Raw genomic sequence first — 15,662 nt, 5'->3', positions numbered from 1 at the left:
GGAGCGGACACAAAACAGACGCCACGCATACTGAGCATGAGCGCACGTCTGTTGCGCTGTGTGCAAGCTTGTACTTGCACTTGTATGTTTACGCTAATCAAAGATATTACTAGAGGCTGTTTATTCATTTTAATACAATGCACCTCCAAATATGATGTGTATATGAAGCAGCCTGGACTGGATGAATGTAATCATCCATTGTGCTGTGTGTTTTTGTTTGCGCTCATGTGAATGTGGTTGTGTGTCCAGTAAAGATGCTTGTGGTGAATTACTGAACCACAAGCAGTTTTGGTCAAGGCGGTATTTCCGCTGTGGTTCAGATTTAATTTCAGATTCACACAGCCCTAATGGCATTACAACTTATAAAAAAATCTCACCAAGTCTGACATGCATTTTGATGTATGACTGGGGACTTTTGTTGTCTACTTAGTACAGTTGGGGTTTTTAAAGTTACAATAATGAGTAGTGCTCACTGCCAGATGCTTTTATAACTCACACACCCAGTTCCTGTCTGAACTCACTCACTTTAAACGTCTGCTCACTCACTCCCTCGCTCACCCAAACACCCAGTAGGTCACTCGCTCACACACTAATTTATTCATTACTTACTAATCACTCTTCTCAACCTCTCATTAGCCACTGTCGGGGCAGTGTGATCCATGGCTATCAACAGGCCAATAGCCTCGGACCTCGAGCCACAAGGTCAAAATCAAGCGGTGTTTTCTTGTCGGGCTAGTAGCCCCGCAGCGTTACCCTAAAACTCGCCTTTGGCATACCTCCCCGGAACAAATAATGTCACACCACCAATTCACTAGAAAGGGGAACTTCCTAATCAGACTGGGACACGCACGACACGTACTTATCGCATCTTCTCCCGTTTATTTGCCCTCACAGGACTGCATAACACCGTGTCCTAACCAGACGCGATAAGATCCAGCGACAAATAATTTTTCTGTCCACACTAGACGCGACGCGACTGCGGGATGTGTAAAAATCAATCAAAACCCATAGCCAATCAGAACAGCGTGTGGATGGGCTCTCGCGTCAAGTGCACATCACCAGAGAGTAATCTTGACGGCAATCGCAAGAAAATGGATAAGTAGCTACATAATCAAATTCACAAATATTACACCATTTAAACAGTATTCAAATACATAGGCTACTGAGTTACTAAAACAATCTTTGTCAAATAATACTCTTGTTTCTTCACAGTTTGAACGTTCTTGTTTCCATTTGTTTAATTTCAAGATCTGAGGTGAATTATCCATTGTTGCTTTTACATCTACAAAGCTGGGAGCACTAAATGATATTCAAAGTCACATTACACGCTTTTAACATTAAATAAAGCACATAAACAGTGCCTGAGATTATCATTCCCATACTTTGTTTGTTGTTCCAGCGTGACGTCGCAGAAAAATAGAAACAGTTTTTAAAATAGAATCGTTGCGTGTCGCGGCTGGTTAGGACAAAAACTCTGATTAACATGGAAAAGATACCTTTTATCGCGTGTTGCGGCGTCGCGTCGCGTGTAGTTAGGACACGTTGTAACTCTATTAGTGCTTTTAGTCCAGAAGTGTGCACATTTAGAAAAATGCTGATAAATTCTCACGTCACATTTCTGTAGAAGGAATGATAACTTCCATTAGTTTTTCACTCAATTATAAGGTTTGAGCAATCTCTCCCGTCTCACTATGTTGTTATCCTTTCAGCCAGAGCAACAGAGGAGCTCTCTAAAAGAAACCCAGAGTTATGATGTCATTTTTGACAAACGTATCAACAGAGGCTCAGGGAAGAGATATTAGACATTAACTTCTAGGTAGACATATTAACTCTTTCCACACCAGTTTTTATTTTATTTTTTTATCCTAGCTGAATTAATATTTTTTATCAACACTTGAATATGGGAAAGTTTCATGAAAAAGGAAAATTTTGACCTAAAAGCTGAGACAATGCTTCTGTTTTTGGATCTAGAGATTCTGTAGGCCTACTATTTCAGAAGATGTGTAATTGCTCCCCCTACCACATAACAGTGAAAACCAGCTTGCTGGAAAAACTTGTCAATGACAAGGAAAACGTTGTATTATTAATGATGGAAAATCTTGTCAGGGGCAGGGAAAGAGTTAACATGAAATATGAAACCAAATAAACACAATTATGATGTATTCGGCGGGCCAAAAGCCCCTGGCCATTGGCCCTGAGGAAGCCCTGAACAGGCACAATCAAGCCCATGAAGTGACAGTGGAAACGTGCATGGACTAGCAATAGGGTGACCACCCGTCCCGCTTTGCGTTGCACCGCACAGCATTTTCACCCCTTGTCCCACACGTCGCATATTGAGAAAATGTAAATCAGACCAATCAGTCTGTTGGTTTTTAATTATCATATTAAGATAACATGCATGCGCTCTTTTTACTTATTAAGGAAGCATTTTATTTATTCTTTTGCGGCGTAGTTTTTCACCTATATTTAACAGCGCTTCATCTGAAGTAGCTTACAAATACAACAGCCGTTTTTTTTTTTATCCTATCCAATGGTTGAAAGGAAAGAAGTAAACACGGTCACTAGTGGGTTGTGACGGCTGTCAATCAAAATGTGGAGCGGTGATTCATTCCATGTGTTCCCTGTCAGAAAACAAATAAATAATTCGGTCAATTACAATCTTAATTTAACAGAATTTATCAACTTGTTGCCTGCTGTGGTTGTTTTAATTCACATCCTTTCTACAAATATGAAAGTTTTTGGTTTAATATATTCCTAATATATAAGACTGTCAATGATCTAATTCCATGTTGTTTTATATTTTATTCATATTTCATTGTTTATTTTGTTGGATTTTAGTTGGACTTGGTCAGAACTGTTTCAAAAACAGTTATCTGCATGATGCCTGCTGCCTTTGGGCTCAGTGATGTTGAATTTAAATGACATGTAAAATAAGACATGTTATGTTACATTGTGATGTAATGTTGTTTTCTGGAAGGGACTAAAGAACAAATAGTTTTTATCAGCTGAAAGGCATAATACAATTGTTTTTATAAAGTTAGATAGACATTATATAACAGTTTCAGGTTATGTTTTAGTGTTGGTAACATGTCCCACACAAACTTAAAATCGTCCTACATTTGGTTTGTTTGATGGTGGTCACCCTAACTAGCACTCTCACTCACTGATTCACTCGCTGACTGATTCATTCAACCAATTTATTCACTCACTGACTGATTAATTCAACCACTCATTCACTCACTCACTGACTGATTCATTCAATCACTTATTCACTCGCTGACTGGTTCATTCAGCCACTGATTCATTCATTCAGTCAGTCATTCAGCTGACTGATTCATTCAACCAATTTATTCACTCACTGACTGATTCATTCAACCACTCATTCACTCACTCACTGACTGATTCATTCAATCACTTATTCACTCGCTGACTGGTTCATTCAGCCACTAATTCACTCGCTGACTGATTCATTCAGTCACTAATTCACTCCCTGATTGATTCATTCAGTCATTCACTAATTAACTCGCTGACTGATTCATTCAGCCACTCATTCACTTCTTGACTGATTCATTCAATCACCCATTTACTCGCTGACTGATTCATTCAACCACTCATTCACTTGCTGACAGATTCATTCAATCACTCATTCACTCGCTGACTGATTCATTCAGCCACTCATTCACTTGCTGACTGATTCATTCAATCACCAATTTACTTGCTGACTGATTCATTCAGCCACTCATTCACTTGCTGACAGATTCATTCAATCACTCATTCACTCGCTGACTGATTCATTCAACCACTCATTCAATAACTTATTCACTCGCTGACTGGTTCATTCAGCCACATATTCACTTACTGACTGATTCATTCAATCACTTATTCACTCGCTGACTGATTCATTCAGTCACTCATTCACTCACTGACTGATTCATTCAGCCACCTACTTATTCAATCATTGGCTCGTTCAACCACTCATTGATTCATTCATTCACTCACCTACATTGGCTCAATCACTCAGTTGCTCATTCACTCAGTTGCTCTCTTCTTCTTCCCCTTAATTTCTCCAGTCTTTCACTGAATGTGTCTTTCAGTTGGCCCCGAGGAAGCCCTGAACAGGCACAATCAAGCCCCCGAAGTGACAGTGGAAACCTGGCATGGACTAGCACTCTCGCTCACTCATTCACTCGCTGACTGATTCATTCAACCAATTTATTCACTCACTGACTGATTCATTCAACCACTCATTCATTAACTCACTGACTGATTCATTCAATCACTTATTCACTCACAGACTGGTTCATTCAGTCACTAATTCACTTGCTGACTGATTCATTCAGGCACTCATTTACTTGCTGACTGATTCATTCAATCACTCATTCACTCGGTGACTGATTCATTCAATCACTTATTCACTCACAGACTGGTTCATTCAGTCACTAATTCACTTGCTGACTGATTCATTCAGGCACTCATTTACTTGCTGACTGATTCATTCAACCACTCAATCCCTCGCTGACTGATTCATTCAACCACTCATTTACTCACTGATTCATTCAACCACTTATTCACTCGCTGACTGATGCATTCAACCACTCACTCATTCACTCACTGACTGATTAATTAAATCCCTTATTCACTCGCTGACTGATTCATTCAATCACTCATTCACTCGCTGACTGATTCATTCAACCACTTATTCACTCGCTGCTTGATTCATTCAACCACTCATTTACTCGCTTACTGATTCTTTCAACCACTCATTCATTCAATCACTGACTGATTCTTTCAACCACTCATTCACTCACTGACTGATTCATTCAATCACTCATTCACTTGCTAACTGATTAATTCAGCCACTCATTCACTTGTTGACTGATTCATTCAGTCACTCATTCACTCACTGCCTAAATCATTCAACCACTCATTCACTCACTTGACTGATTCACTCAATCACCCATTCACTCACTTGACTGATTCACTCAATCACCCATTCACTCACTTAACTGATTTATTCTGCCACTCATTTGTTCACCTACTTATTCAATTATTGGCTCGCTCAACCACTCAATGATTTATTCATTCACTCACCTATATTGGCTCAATCACTCCATTGCTCATTCTCTCTCTCTTCTTCTTCTCCTTCATTTCTCCAGTCTTTCACTGAATGTGTCTTTCAGTTGGTCTGACGTCCCCCTCTGTCTTTATTTCCTCTCCCTCTCTCACGCTTTCTCAGATGAATCGTTATAATCTATAGCAGATGGTCTGGCTGAAGCGATCCTGTTGTAGCTAACGGCTGCGGATTGTGTGGCCTCCTCCTTTTCTCCCTCTCCATATCTTTCTCTTTCTTTCCCTCTGCCACTCTTTAGCTCTGAATGCCTGGAAACAGAACCTTCAAACTGTTAGTTTTGCCTTGCCTTGTTACTCTTACCATTATATTTTTAGACTACTCTCATATTATGATTTACAGTGAACAAATCCTCCAAGCTTGTGTTTTCATCAAAATTATGATAGAAATACCATTAAGCTCTTAAAATGTCCCCACACGATCACCTGAGCACGTTCCACTGCATATTTAGCCTTGACTGGATCCAGGTTTTAGTGTTCCACAGAGACTTCAACCATTTCCTAGCTTTTTCCAGAGATCCGGAGGACGTCCATCAACTGGCTGACCCCCTGAGCACCTCACTGGGTTTCTCCTCACCACGCACAGCTCCTATGCAGATGTTTTACCACCTCAGTCTCATCTACGTCAGCCAAGTCTTACCACATGGATGGACCAATATTTGTAAAGACACGCGGATCAACATATTTAACTTTCAAAATGTTCAACTCTTGTGGTGTTTCTTAAGGTGTTTCTCATAGTATTTTGCCTTCGTTGTAACTTTTATTTCGTTGCAAAATAGAGCAAACAATACTGGCAATACAGTGTTTAAAATGTACTTCACTTTTGTATATTGAACTATTGTATAAAATCAATGTCACATTTGCAATGTCAGCAACGTACTCCCTCTGTCACCTCATGTACCCCAGTTTAGGAACCATGCTCTAAATGTTTTTATAAAACGGATAGTTCCAGTCTTTGATTCATTCTGATTGGTTACTTGAGCCGCATTCGAAGCCGTTGTAAATTACTCAACAAACCTACAGCTGTGACCGCATTACATTAGTATTACTGCGCAACTGGGGTTTGTGATTCTTTGTTGCTGCATGTGTTGCTTAGCAACCTATTTGGAACTACATTGCTTGGCGGAGGAATAAAATGTGTTATAACGTAATATTTTTTGTTGCTGGTGTTTATTTTATGAAAAAAATAAATATTAAAATGAATATTTTATGGAGTAACCATTTTAAAAAAGCAATAAGCCCCTTGAAGCCATGTTTAAAAAAAACACAGCTTCGCGGGGCTTATTGCTTTAATGCACAGTGTCGCAGTTCGAGTGTTTCTCATTTCCCATTATCAAAAGTAGCCAAGTATAAAGCAATTATTGTTATATATTGTTCCAAATTTAGCTGTCGCTTGAGCCTTATGTGTGATATTGTGAGAATCAGATTGAAGTTTGTGGTTAGCACTTGCACTCCAACACCATGATCCATGGTGCTTATTTGGGTAACACTAGTTCAGATCTGGCTCGTCACATTTCCTATTCCTGTCTCATTTCCAAGTTTTCGATGGAACATGTTTTTGCGTTTTCATTGACTTTTCAAGTGCATTAATCTTTGTATTCTCTGTGTACAGAAGCAGCTGCTCTAAATTACAGCCCAGCCTGTCCATAAACGTATGTAATTACAGAGCCTGTGAATAGAACGGGAGAGACCGAAAACCTACATTTACTTTTCAACATTTATCTTCTGTGTTAAGCTTGGACTACGCGCACTGTGTTTTTAAATTTAGCCCAGCTAGGCTTTATTTAGATAGCAGTTCTTTAAATATCCCCCAGTGCAGTGCCATTAACAAGCATACCTCAGGAAACCAAAGGCAGCATGTTTCAAATGGTGTGTAACTGGGTTTGGTCTCAATCAGAGAGAATGTGTGAGGAGATGTTTAGCAGACGATTCTGAGCATGCTGTTGCGTATGTGTGTGAGAGAAAGAGTTCATCAAAGGGAGAGAGTTTCAGTTCATCAAAAAACATTATATCCTGAATATTTACAAATTATCTTATGGATATCTTCTTGGAATATAATGTAAGATGTTTGAGCTGCTTTTATGGTGCTTTTTGATGTTTTTGAGAGAACAGGCAATTGCTCTTTTAACACTTGGGGAATCTGTTGGCTTGTTCTTGTGTTGTGTAAATGAAATATAGGCTTTATTGTATTGCTAGCACTCAGTTTTTCCTTCAGTTAGTCATTGGGTTAGTCATCAAGGCAGGCATCAGGGGTACTGTCCCAAAAGTATGGAAACAATACTCCCACTCTACCGTACTGACAGCCCTTCAAATGCAAACTCTGACCTATTGACTTTTTGAGGAAAAGTTATTAATTGTGAAGATACATAGGCTGTGTTATCCACCTTATTTTTCAGGTAAGTGTGGGCACAGCCATTTGTCATTTTAATGTGTCTGGCTTCCGGTGTCATTCGCTTGTACAAAACAGCTCGTTATGCTGCTTGATATTGCAAACTGGTATACCATATGTCACAACTTATATACCATATATGTCACAACTTCATGGACTTTTAGTTTGTATTCATCTGTTGCCTGTTTCCTTTTTTCAATTTCCCGCCACTCATCAGTTTCCATGGACACTCATTAATTATCACAGCTGTTTGTCATTGTCTCATTATCACTGTGTATTTAAGTTCCTCTGTGTGCTCACTTCAGTTGTCTGGTATTGTTGGTGTATTGCGTGCTACACTCTGTCTAGTTGCTGTTTCTACACCTTGGATAATCTTAGTTTACTTTGAGTTTAAATAAAAGGATTTATATCTGATCTTCTCTGCCTTTCGTGTTCATCATCGGACTGACAGCGTTACAGAATACCGGACCTCAAGAATAATTTAAATATGGATCTTGCTTCCATTAATTTCGCCCCGATGGGGTGCCCCTACAAACCCAACAGGGCAACAATTTTTATGTTTCAGGGAGGTAGAGACCTGGAAGAGTATGTTGAGGATTTCGTCAATGTAAGCCACCTCGCCCAGTGCAACACTTTTGCGGAGGGTTTTTGGATCAGACTGGACGACAAGATCCGGCTGGTGATGCCACGGCCGCAGGCTGAGTTTATCAACTTTGCCCTCTGGGTCAGATGAGGATCCTGCTGCCAGCACCCAGTCTCACTCTCACCATTCGTCACCACCCCAGAGCCAGAGCCAGACCCAGCGATCACGCCCACTGCAGATACAGAGCCAGAGCCCACCGCAGACCGAGATACCCAGCCATTCCCTGCCACAGACATCATGCCTGAGCCTAAGCCCGCTACAGAGCCAGAGCTAGCAGCCTCGTCTGTCTTGGAAGAGAAGCATGAGGTCCCGTCTCACCAGGTGTGTGAGCCGGCCAGTACATCCGTGCCTGTGGGAATTTTAGTGGAGCTGGAAGAGGAAGAATGGCTTATAGACTGGAATACAGAGATAGCGCTTCCCACCCTGCCTACCCACAAACCTTCTCTGTCACTGGTCCGCTCCTGCACAAACATCTCTTTATCACCACTGGTCCCATCCAGCAAAGATTTGTTCGTCATCGCTGCAAGTTCCGTCCAGCACAGTGTTGTCACCACCATCCCTGTCTATCAACAAGTCTGTCAAGACACCAAACCTTCCTCCCCTGTTCACTCCACCAAAGCCAGTCATTCACTTGGCCCTGACTCCGCTGGATTTCTTCAGCCCTTCTGCTTCACCATGCAACCCGGATCCGCCTTGGGACTCTCAGTCACCAGCTTCACCGTGGAATGGGGATTTCCTGGCTCCACCTCATCTCTCTGAGCCCTCAGCTTCACCTCGAACCGTCGACCAGTCGGCTCCGCCCTGGCTCCTCGCCCCCTCAGCTTCGCCCAGGACCTTCATCCCTTCAGCTCCACCGGGCTCCCTCGTCCCACAGGCTCCACCTGGGTCAGTCGTCGCCACACCATCGCCATGGACTTCTGGGCTGTCTTCTGTGCTCCAGCCCTCCAGCCCTACACCCCTACGGCTCTGTCGTGCTCCTCCATCCCTCAGTCTTTACCGGGGTACTTGCTCACACCGGCGTCGCCTTGGTCCACCTCTCCCCAGGCTCCACTTCGGCCGCTCTTCGCCGGGACTCCGCCTTGGTCTCCAGGTCCATCGAGCGTCTCCTGGGTCTCCCCATCTCCCTGCATCACCTCTGTCGGTCGGGCTCAAATTACCACCTTGGCTCCTCCCTCCATCACTGCCGCAGTGTATCGCCTCCATCCTGACCGTCTCCTGTGTCGCTCTGAAATCTCGTTGGCTGCCTGTACCACCCTGGATCCTACTACCATTCACTCCTCCATGGTTCCTCCCATCATCTCCACCATGGCTGCTACCCCCATCAGCTCCTCCCTGGTCTTCTTCGTCTGTCTGTCTGCCTGCCCCTTTCACCAGCCCTTTGCCTTGTCTTCGCCCATCTCCTAAGCCCCCACCATCCCTCCCTCATTTATTCTGTTACGGCGCGAGGTCCCACCTTCCAGGAGGGGGTGTGATGTCACAATCTAGTTAGTTTAGTTTTCATGGACTATTAGTTTGTATTCATCTGTTGCCTGTTTCCTTTGTTCAATTTCCCGCCACTCATCAGTTTCCATGGACACTCATTAATTATCACAGCTGTTTGTCATTGTCTCATTATCACTGTGTATTTAAGTTCCTCTGTGTGCTCACTTCAGTTGTCCGATATTGTTATTGCGTGCTACACTCTGCGTGCTACAGTTTAAATAAAAGGACTTCTATCTGATCTTCTCTGACTTTCGTCTTCATCATCGGACTGACAGCATTACAATATTATTGTTTTAATTATAAACACGCTGGTTTGTAGAGTAAACCGTTTTACAGTTTATTGCACTTTAATATATGCATCTCGTTATTTCCCTATAGTCCCTAATCGGAAATCTCGCACATTCACAAATAACACCTTACTTCCGGTTTGAAATATAAGGTGGACATTAGGACAGATGAGAACTCCATACTTCTCATATTTAAAGCCAAAATGTTACCACAGTAGGAGTGAAGTAAAATCAATCCAATCCATGAATTAAGCTCATTTGAGTGCTTGGAAATGTGAGCAAAACTACTGAAATCAAAGTGCAATGAGAACTAAAAAATTATTCAATGTGCTTGTTTAAATAATTTTTAATATTAATCTATATACTTAAATAATTCTGACAATATTATTGCTTATTGTATACTGCCATTCAAAAGTTTGGGGTCAGTGAGATTTTATCAAATAAATTAATATTTTTATTCAGCAATGATGCATTAAAATGATCAAAAGTACAAGAGTACAGACATTTATAATGTTATAAAATATTTCTATTTCAAACAAATGCTGTTCTTTTGAGCTTTCTACTCATCAAAGAATCCAGAAAAAAGTTATTTATCATATATTCCACAAAAATATCAACATTGATAGTAATAATAAATGTTTCTTGAACAGCAAATCAGCATATTAGAATTATTTCTGAAGGATCATGTGACACTGAAGACTGGAGTAAGGATGCTAAAAAGTCAGCTTTGCCATCACAGGAATAAATTCTTTTTAAAAATATAATAGAATATACAAGACAGTTATTTAAAATTAATAATACTTCACAATATTACAGTTTTTACTGTATTTTTGATCAAATAAATGCAGCCTCAATGAGCATAAGCATTGAACGGTAGTCTATTTTTGATTTACTTTTTTAATCCTTTTATTATGTTAAACTATATTTACATATTCTGGTTTATATACATAAGCAAGCGGTGATACTGATGGAGATCACTCACCCGGGTGTGAAGTGTGAGGATGTTTGGCACCCACGTGAAGCTTTCAGGGGAACTTTGAAAAAGACCCAAATAGAGCAAAGCTGCAAGGTTGTTTTATATTAACCTCTGGCACAATCTGGTGGAAGACGTTTCATATTTTGACAGAAGAGATGAGAGTCAGGCGGAATAAGAAACTTTTTTATTCAATTGTTGTGACTTTTGGTGATTTAGTACAATTTTAACCACATTAAATCAAATCCGCAGGGCTCAACACAGCTTACACGCCTTATTATCCTTGGTCGTCATCCAGGACCGTCAATTTGATCCAGAATGTTGATCCATATTCTCGTTATTGTCATTCTCCACATTCCTCTGAACGACAATACAGAGGCTTGCATATGCTTGGAATTACACATGTCGTCCAATCAGGAGAGAGACTGAAGCAGCAGTTGGCAGAGGTGACTGTGTAAACCATTCCATCAGCATGACAGAGATGTGTGTTTTCTGCTTAATTATGAACACATGCCACTCAGGCTCTCTGAATAGACCTGATGTGTGATTACACAACCTGCTGTCATCTGATAGGCTGGTGAGAATGATGTCATAGCAGCTGCCAAATACCCCAGGCACCCCCCAAAATCAAAGGTTATGTAACATCTAGCCAAAGTTTAACCCCTACGATGATTTTTACCACTACAATTTTTTGTGGCTATAAAAGTTATAACTCGAGCTAGGGACTCATTCCAAACCCATACAAGCTTGTGGCTCGTTTCTCATAAAAAGCCTATACTTAATCACCAACCTGCGTTTTTGTGTGCATTTTAAGTGTAATTTCATTCTCTCTGTGTCTTTGGATACATTAGAAAGGGAGCTCCTCCAATACTGAGTGCTCTTTTGCAAGTCCTTTGTTGTTAATAAAGTGTTGGAGTGCTTTCACGCTTCTCTGGCAAGTGCCGAGCGCTGCAGGGCAGGGGGGAGCCGCAAACACCAAGCCAACCCCATCTGTGTTCATTTGACTGGAGAGAGATATATATATATATATATATATATATATATATATATAGAGAGAGAGAGAGAGAGAGAGAGAGAGAGAGAGAGAGAGAGAGAGAGAGAGAGAGAGAGAGAGAGAGAGACTTACTGATTGAGCTTTAAAATTACCTGCTTTTTTTAGTATTGAGATTTTGACCTGAGGGAGAGTAGGATGAAAGTGAAAACTTTGTGGAGCGCAGAGAACCACACCCATACCCGCACCTCTATTGTCACTGTCAGTATAGTTCAGAGTCAGACTTTCTGTCTAATCTAGCTTAGACTTATGGATTGCGGCATTTTGTATTCTGACCCAAAACCACCCACTTGAACTGGAAAAGGCAACCTGATGGACACGTAAACTATAAACCATTTAGGGACAGGGTTATTACAAATAGATACCACTATAATTATTTGGTATTTAAAAAAAATATATATATATTTTTACACAAATGGCTGTACAGAAGAAAGAATATAGTGGAAAATGTGTGTAAACTTTGATATGATGTTAATATTAGCAACCTATTAACAGCCCATTGTCTTTTAAAATATATACTGATACATGCATACATCATAATAATACATCAACAAAATAAAAATATTCGATTTAAATACTTTTATTTTAAGTAAAATATAAGAAATATTTTTACTGTAAATTATAAGGTATTTTAGGCTTGTATTTTTACTTACCAAAACGTAAATGTACGAATATTTTAATACAGTATAAAAGTTGTATCTTTATAACTTACATTTCTCCAATTTCTAACCGTTGTTAATATGCCATTTTTACGTAATTTAAAGGTTGATAACATTTTAAAACATCATTCACTTTATTTATGATCTGTTTCCCTTAACAAAAAAAAATATTGGAACCTGTGCAAATTTAATAAAACTTCAATCACACACATTTCCCTCTCTGAAACTTACTGACATTCTTAACGCTATTTATTCCAGCCATACAAGTAATGCAAAATTAGGGTACGTTTACATAACAACAATGTACTAATAATGAAAAAAAATTTGTTGCATTTTTTACGACACCATTTTCAAAACGTTCCCCGTTCTCACAGATCCGCTAAAACTACTAAAAACGCTGTATTATTCATGCCAGGCAATGTCACTTTGTAAAGAAACACTACGCGCCTATAGACTGAACATGTAATACGCATGCGTAATTACATCACAGTTTTCACAAATTCGGGTTTTTTTGTAGTTTGCATTGAGACGATAACGGTATCCGTTTCAAAAACGTGCATTTTTGTGCACCCCTAAAGCGCCATTGTTGTGTAAATGAACGGCCAAAACGCATTAAAAGTTTTACGGTTTGGTGTCGTGTAAACGGCCCGTTAAAAAACTAAAACAAAAAGGAAGCACCAGCTTTGTGCACCCATCCAATCATTCAGTACTGCTGTTTTCTTTTAGATTTGAATGATGTTTTGTTGCCCTTCATGCAACAGCACAACCAACTTTTCCACTTTCATACACCAGTTTATTTTTCAGTACCACCAGTTTATTAGTTAAACCATCTTTTATACACTTATAAACGGGCTTGGTTATCCTCACTTACAGAGCCATGTGCGAACAAGGGAGATTTGGGAAATGCTACAAACTGTTTATTCTGACCAAATAATTTTTAGTGTTCCATAAAACGCTTACCCGCACTAATAATGATATCTTTATTTCTATGTGATGTCAAACGCTGCCACAACTGGGTCACATTTTGAATGTCCTTCTAATTCTCTCAATTATTTCCTCTCTTAAATGATCACCACTTTGACTGGTTGATATACAAGTGTCCGGATTATTTCCGAACATCCTTCATACCAGTTCTTTTCCATTCCTGTCTGGAATATGGTTCTGTTCTTTACTCCGTCCTGATTCCTTTGTCCTTCATGCAGTCATGGAAATTCTGTGAGACTGACTATTGAGAGGAGATGCAAGCGGTCTTGTTTCTGTATGTATTTATTTGAAAGCAATGTGTATGTATCTATGCACGTTTTAAAACGTAGCACATTGATATATCGATCGACATTGGCCTCTAATCTCTCAATGTTGAGGGATTGTTGTTGTACGTTGATCACCACTGATGCTACAACACTTGTCTCAAACTTCTGGTGTGATGGAGTGAACCTTTTAGACTGAATGACACTAATGGTGCATTAGTGGCGTGAGTGATTTCAATGTTAAGTCAATGCAAAGACGCGTTACGCGCGTAAAAACGGTAAAGTTGCAGTCACATTTACCATTGCTCTGTGAAATTTTGTGTGCGAAATCTAGTCTTTCTATCAGGAATTTGCACGATCAGGAGTTTTACTGCGCTTACCAACAGAAAGCTGCTTAGTTTGAAAGTGACTTCTGTGTGAGTAGTGTTTCATACATCTCTACGCTACTGACAATGGACTTTTATATACAGTATACATGCTAAGAAGGACTCTACTGTGATAGGACATAACAGTCGTGATTCTTAATTGTTCTGGTTTCCTGTCTTTCAGAATACAGAACAGCAGCTCCTGGCCTTAAACCAAAGCAACAAAGTGTTCCTGTACTGCGCTTTCCTGGACTACAGGTGGGTCTCACATCTTCAAGCGCTTCTTTATGCACACAAATGTTTCATATTTCTCAATTATTAGTTTGTCATTTGCAAGAATGTAACCAAATATTCAATATTGGCCTAAAGCCTTACTTTAGGCCTTACTTTAACTATTAAAATCTGCTGTGTACTTTAAAATATATACTGATTACCACCATAATAACCAATATTTGATTTCAATGAAATCAAATGTTATGGTGTCACGCATAGACTTCTGAGAATGTCCAATTACTGTTTTTTTTACTGTAAATTATCAACTTTATTTTATTACTGACAAAAATGCACTTATGAAAACATACTTAATGCATAATTTTAACAGCACTTTAATATAAAAGTCTTATTATTATATAAGTTTTCATTTCATTAAGGTTAAATTTGACATATTTTTCTGTTAAAAATACTAAGATCGCAATGTCGGACTCGTTTACATTTTTAGACCTTTTAAGGATGTCCCAACTTTCATCCTAAATCTCACTGTCCAGAGATATTTATGCAGTCTTTCCTGTATAATCTCTCTCACCCATCTATCTCTCTCTATCTGTCATATTAATGTCTCATTTCACGTTTCCTGTTAAAGCTTGTCAGGAAGTGCTTTGATTTATCAATATGTGTGTCTTGTATTTATATCCCACTGTTATCCTTTACCTATACAGGCTAAATTTATGACATTTAGCACATCCACATCATTTTAAACATTTTCATTTTGACTATTTCATTAATACAATTGTCATTATTTCTAATTGATCTTGCTGTCTAAATATTTCAGTCTTTCCTCCAATTCGTCATTCAAACGAGTCTGATATAAATCATGAAAGTCTGTTGTTGATAAAAGACAATCTTATACCAAAATAGCTATACCTGAAAAATCATTTAAGGCCAAGTAACGAAGCCAATTTTAGGATCATGAAAATTGTGAAATTATTTAATAATTTAATTTGGTGTGAGACCCCTTCCTCCCTTGTCTTCTCTCTTTCATTCTTTCTCATGCTTGTTCGATCTTTCTCCCATGTGGATGTTTAAAAAATGACTGCATCCATAATGGAGTGATGAAGCTGGAATATTTTCTCTAACTGAGATTAATGGGATCTTACGTTAGTTTTGATTTGGTTTAGATCAGATTTGATTAATAACTCTCTGGTAATTCCATTAACGCTGGA

At 39.4% G+C, this 15,662-nt stretch overlaps 1 protein-coding gene across 3 annotated transcripts in view; it reads left to right on the top strand.

Moving 5' to 3' along the window:
• The window catches only part of adgrd1 (adhesion G protein-coupled receptor D1), a 56,198-nt gene that overhangs the window by 28,449 nt on the left and 12,087 nt on the right, over positions 1–15,662 (top strand). For all 3 annotated transcript variants that reach the window (XM_079637229.1, XM_079637228.1, XM_079637230.1), the window contains one exon: positions 14,408–14,481. In XM_079637229.1, coding sequence (XP_079493355.1) covers positions 14,408–14,481 — 74 coding nt within the window. The remainder of the gene's footprint in view (positions 1–14,407; positions 14,482–15,662) is intronic.

The sequence above is a fragment of the Phoxinus phoxinus genome, assembly GCF_949152265.1.
Source record: "Phoxinus phoxinus genome assembly, chromosome: 15".
Lineage (NCBI taxonomy): Eukaryota > Metazoa > Chordata > Actinopteri > Cypriniformes > Leuciscidae > Phoxinus > Phoxinus phoxinus.
This window is presented reverse-complemented; position numbering and strand designations above follow the sequence as displayed.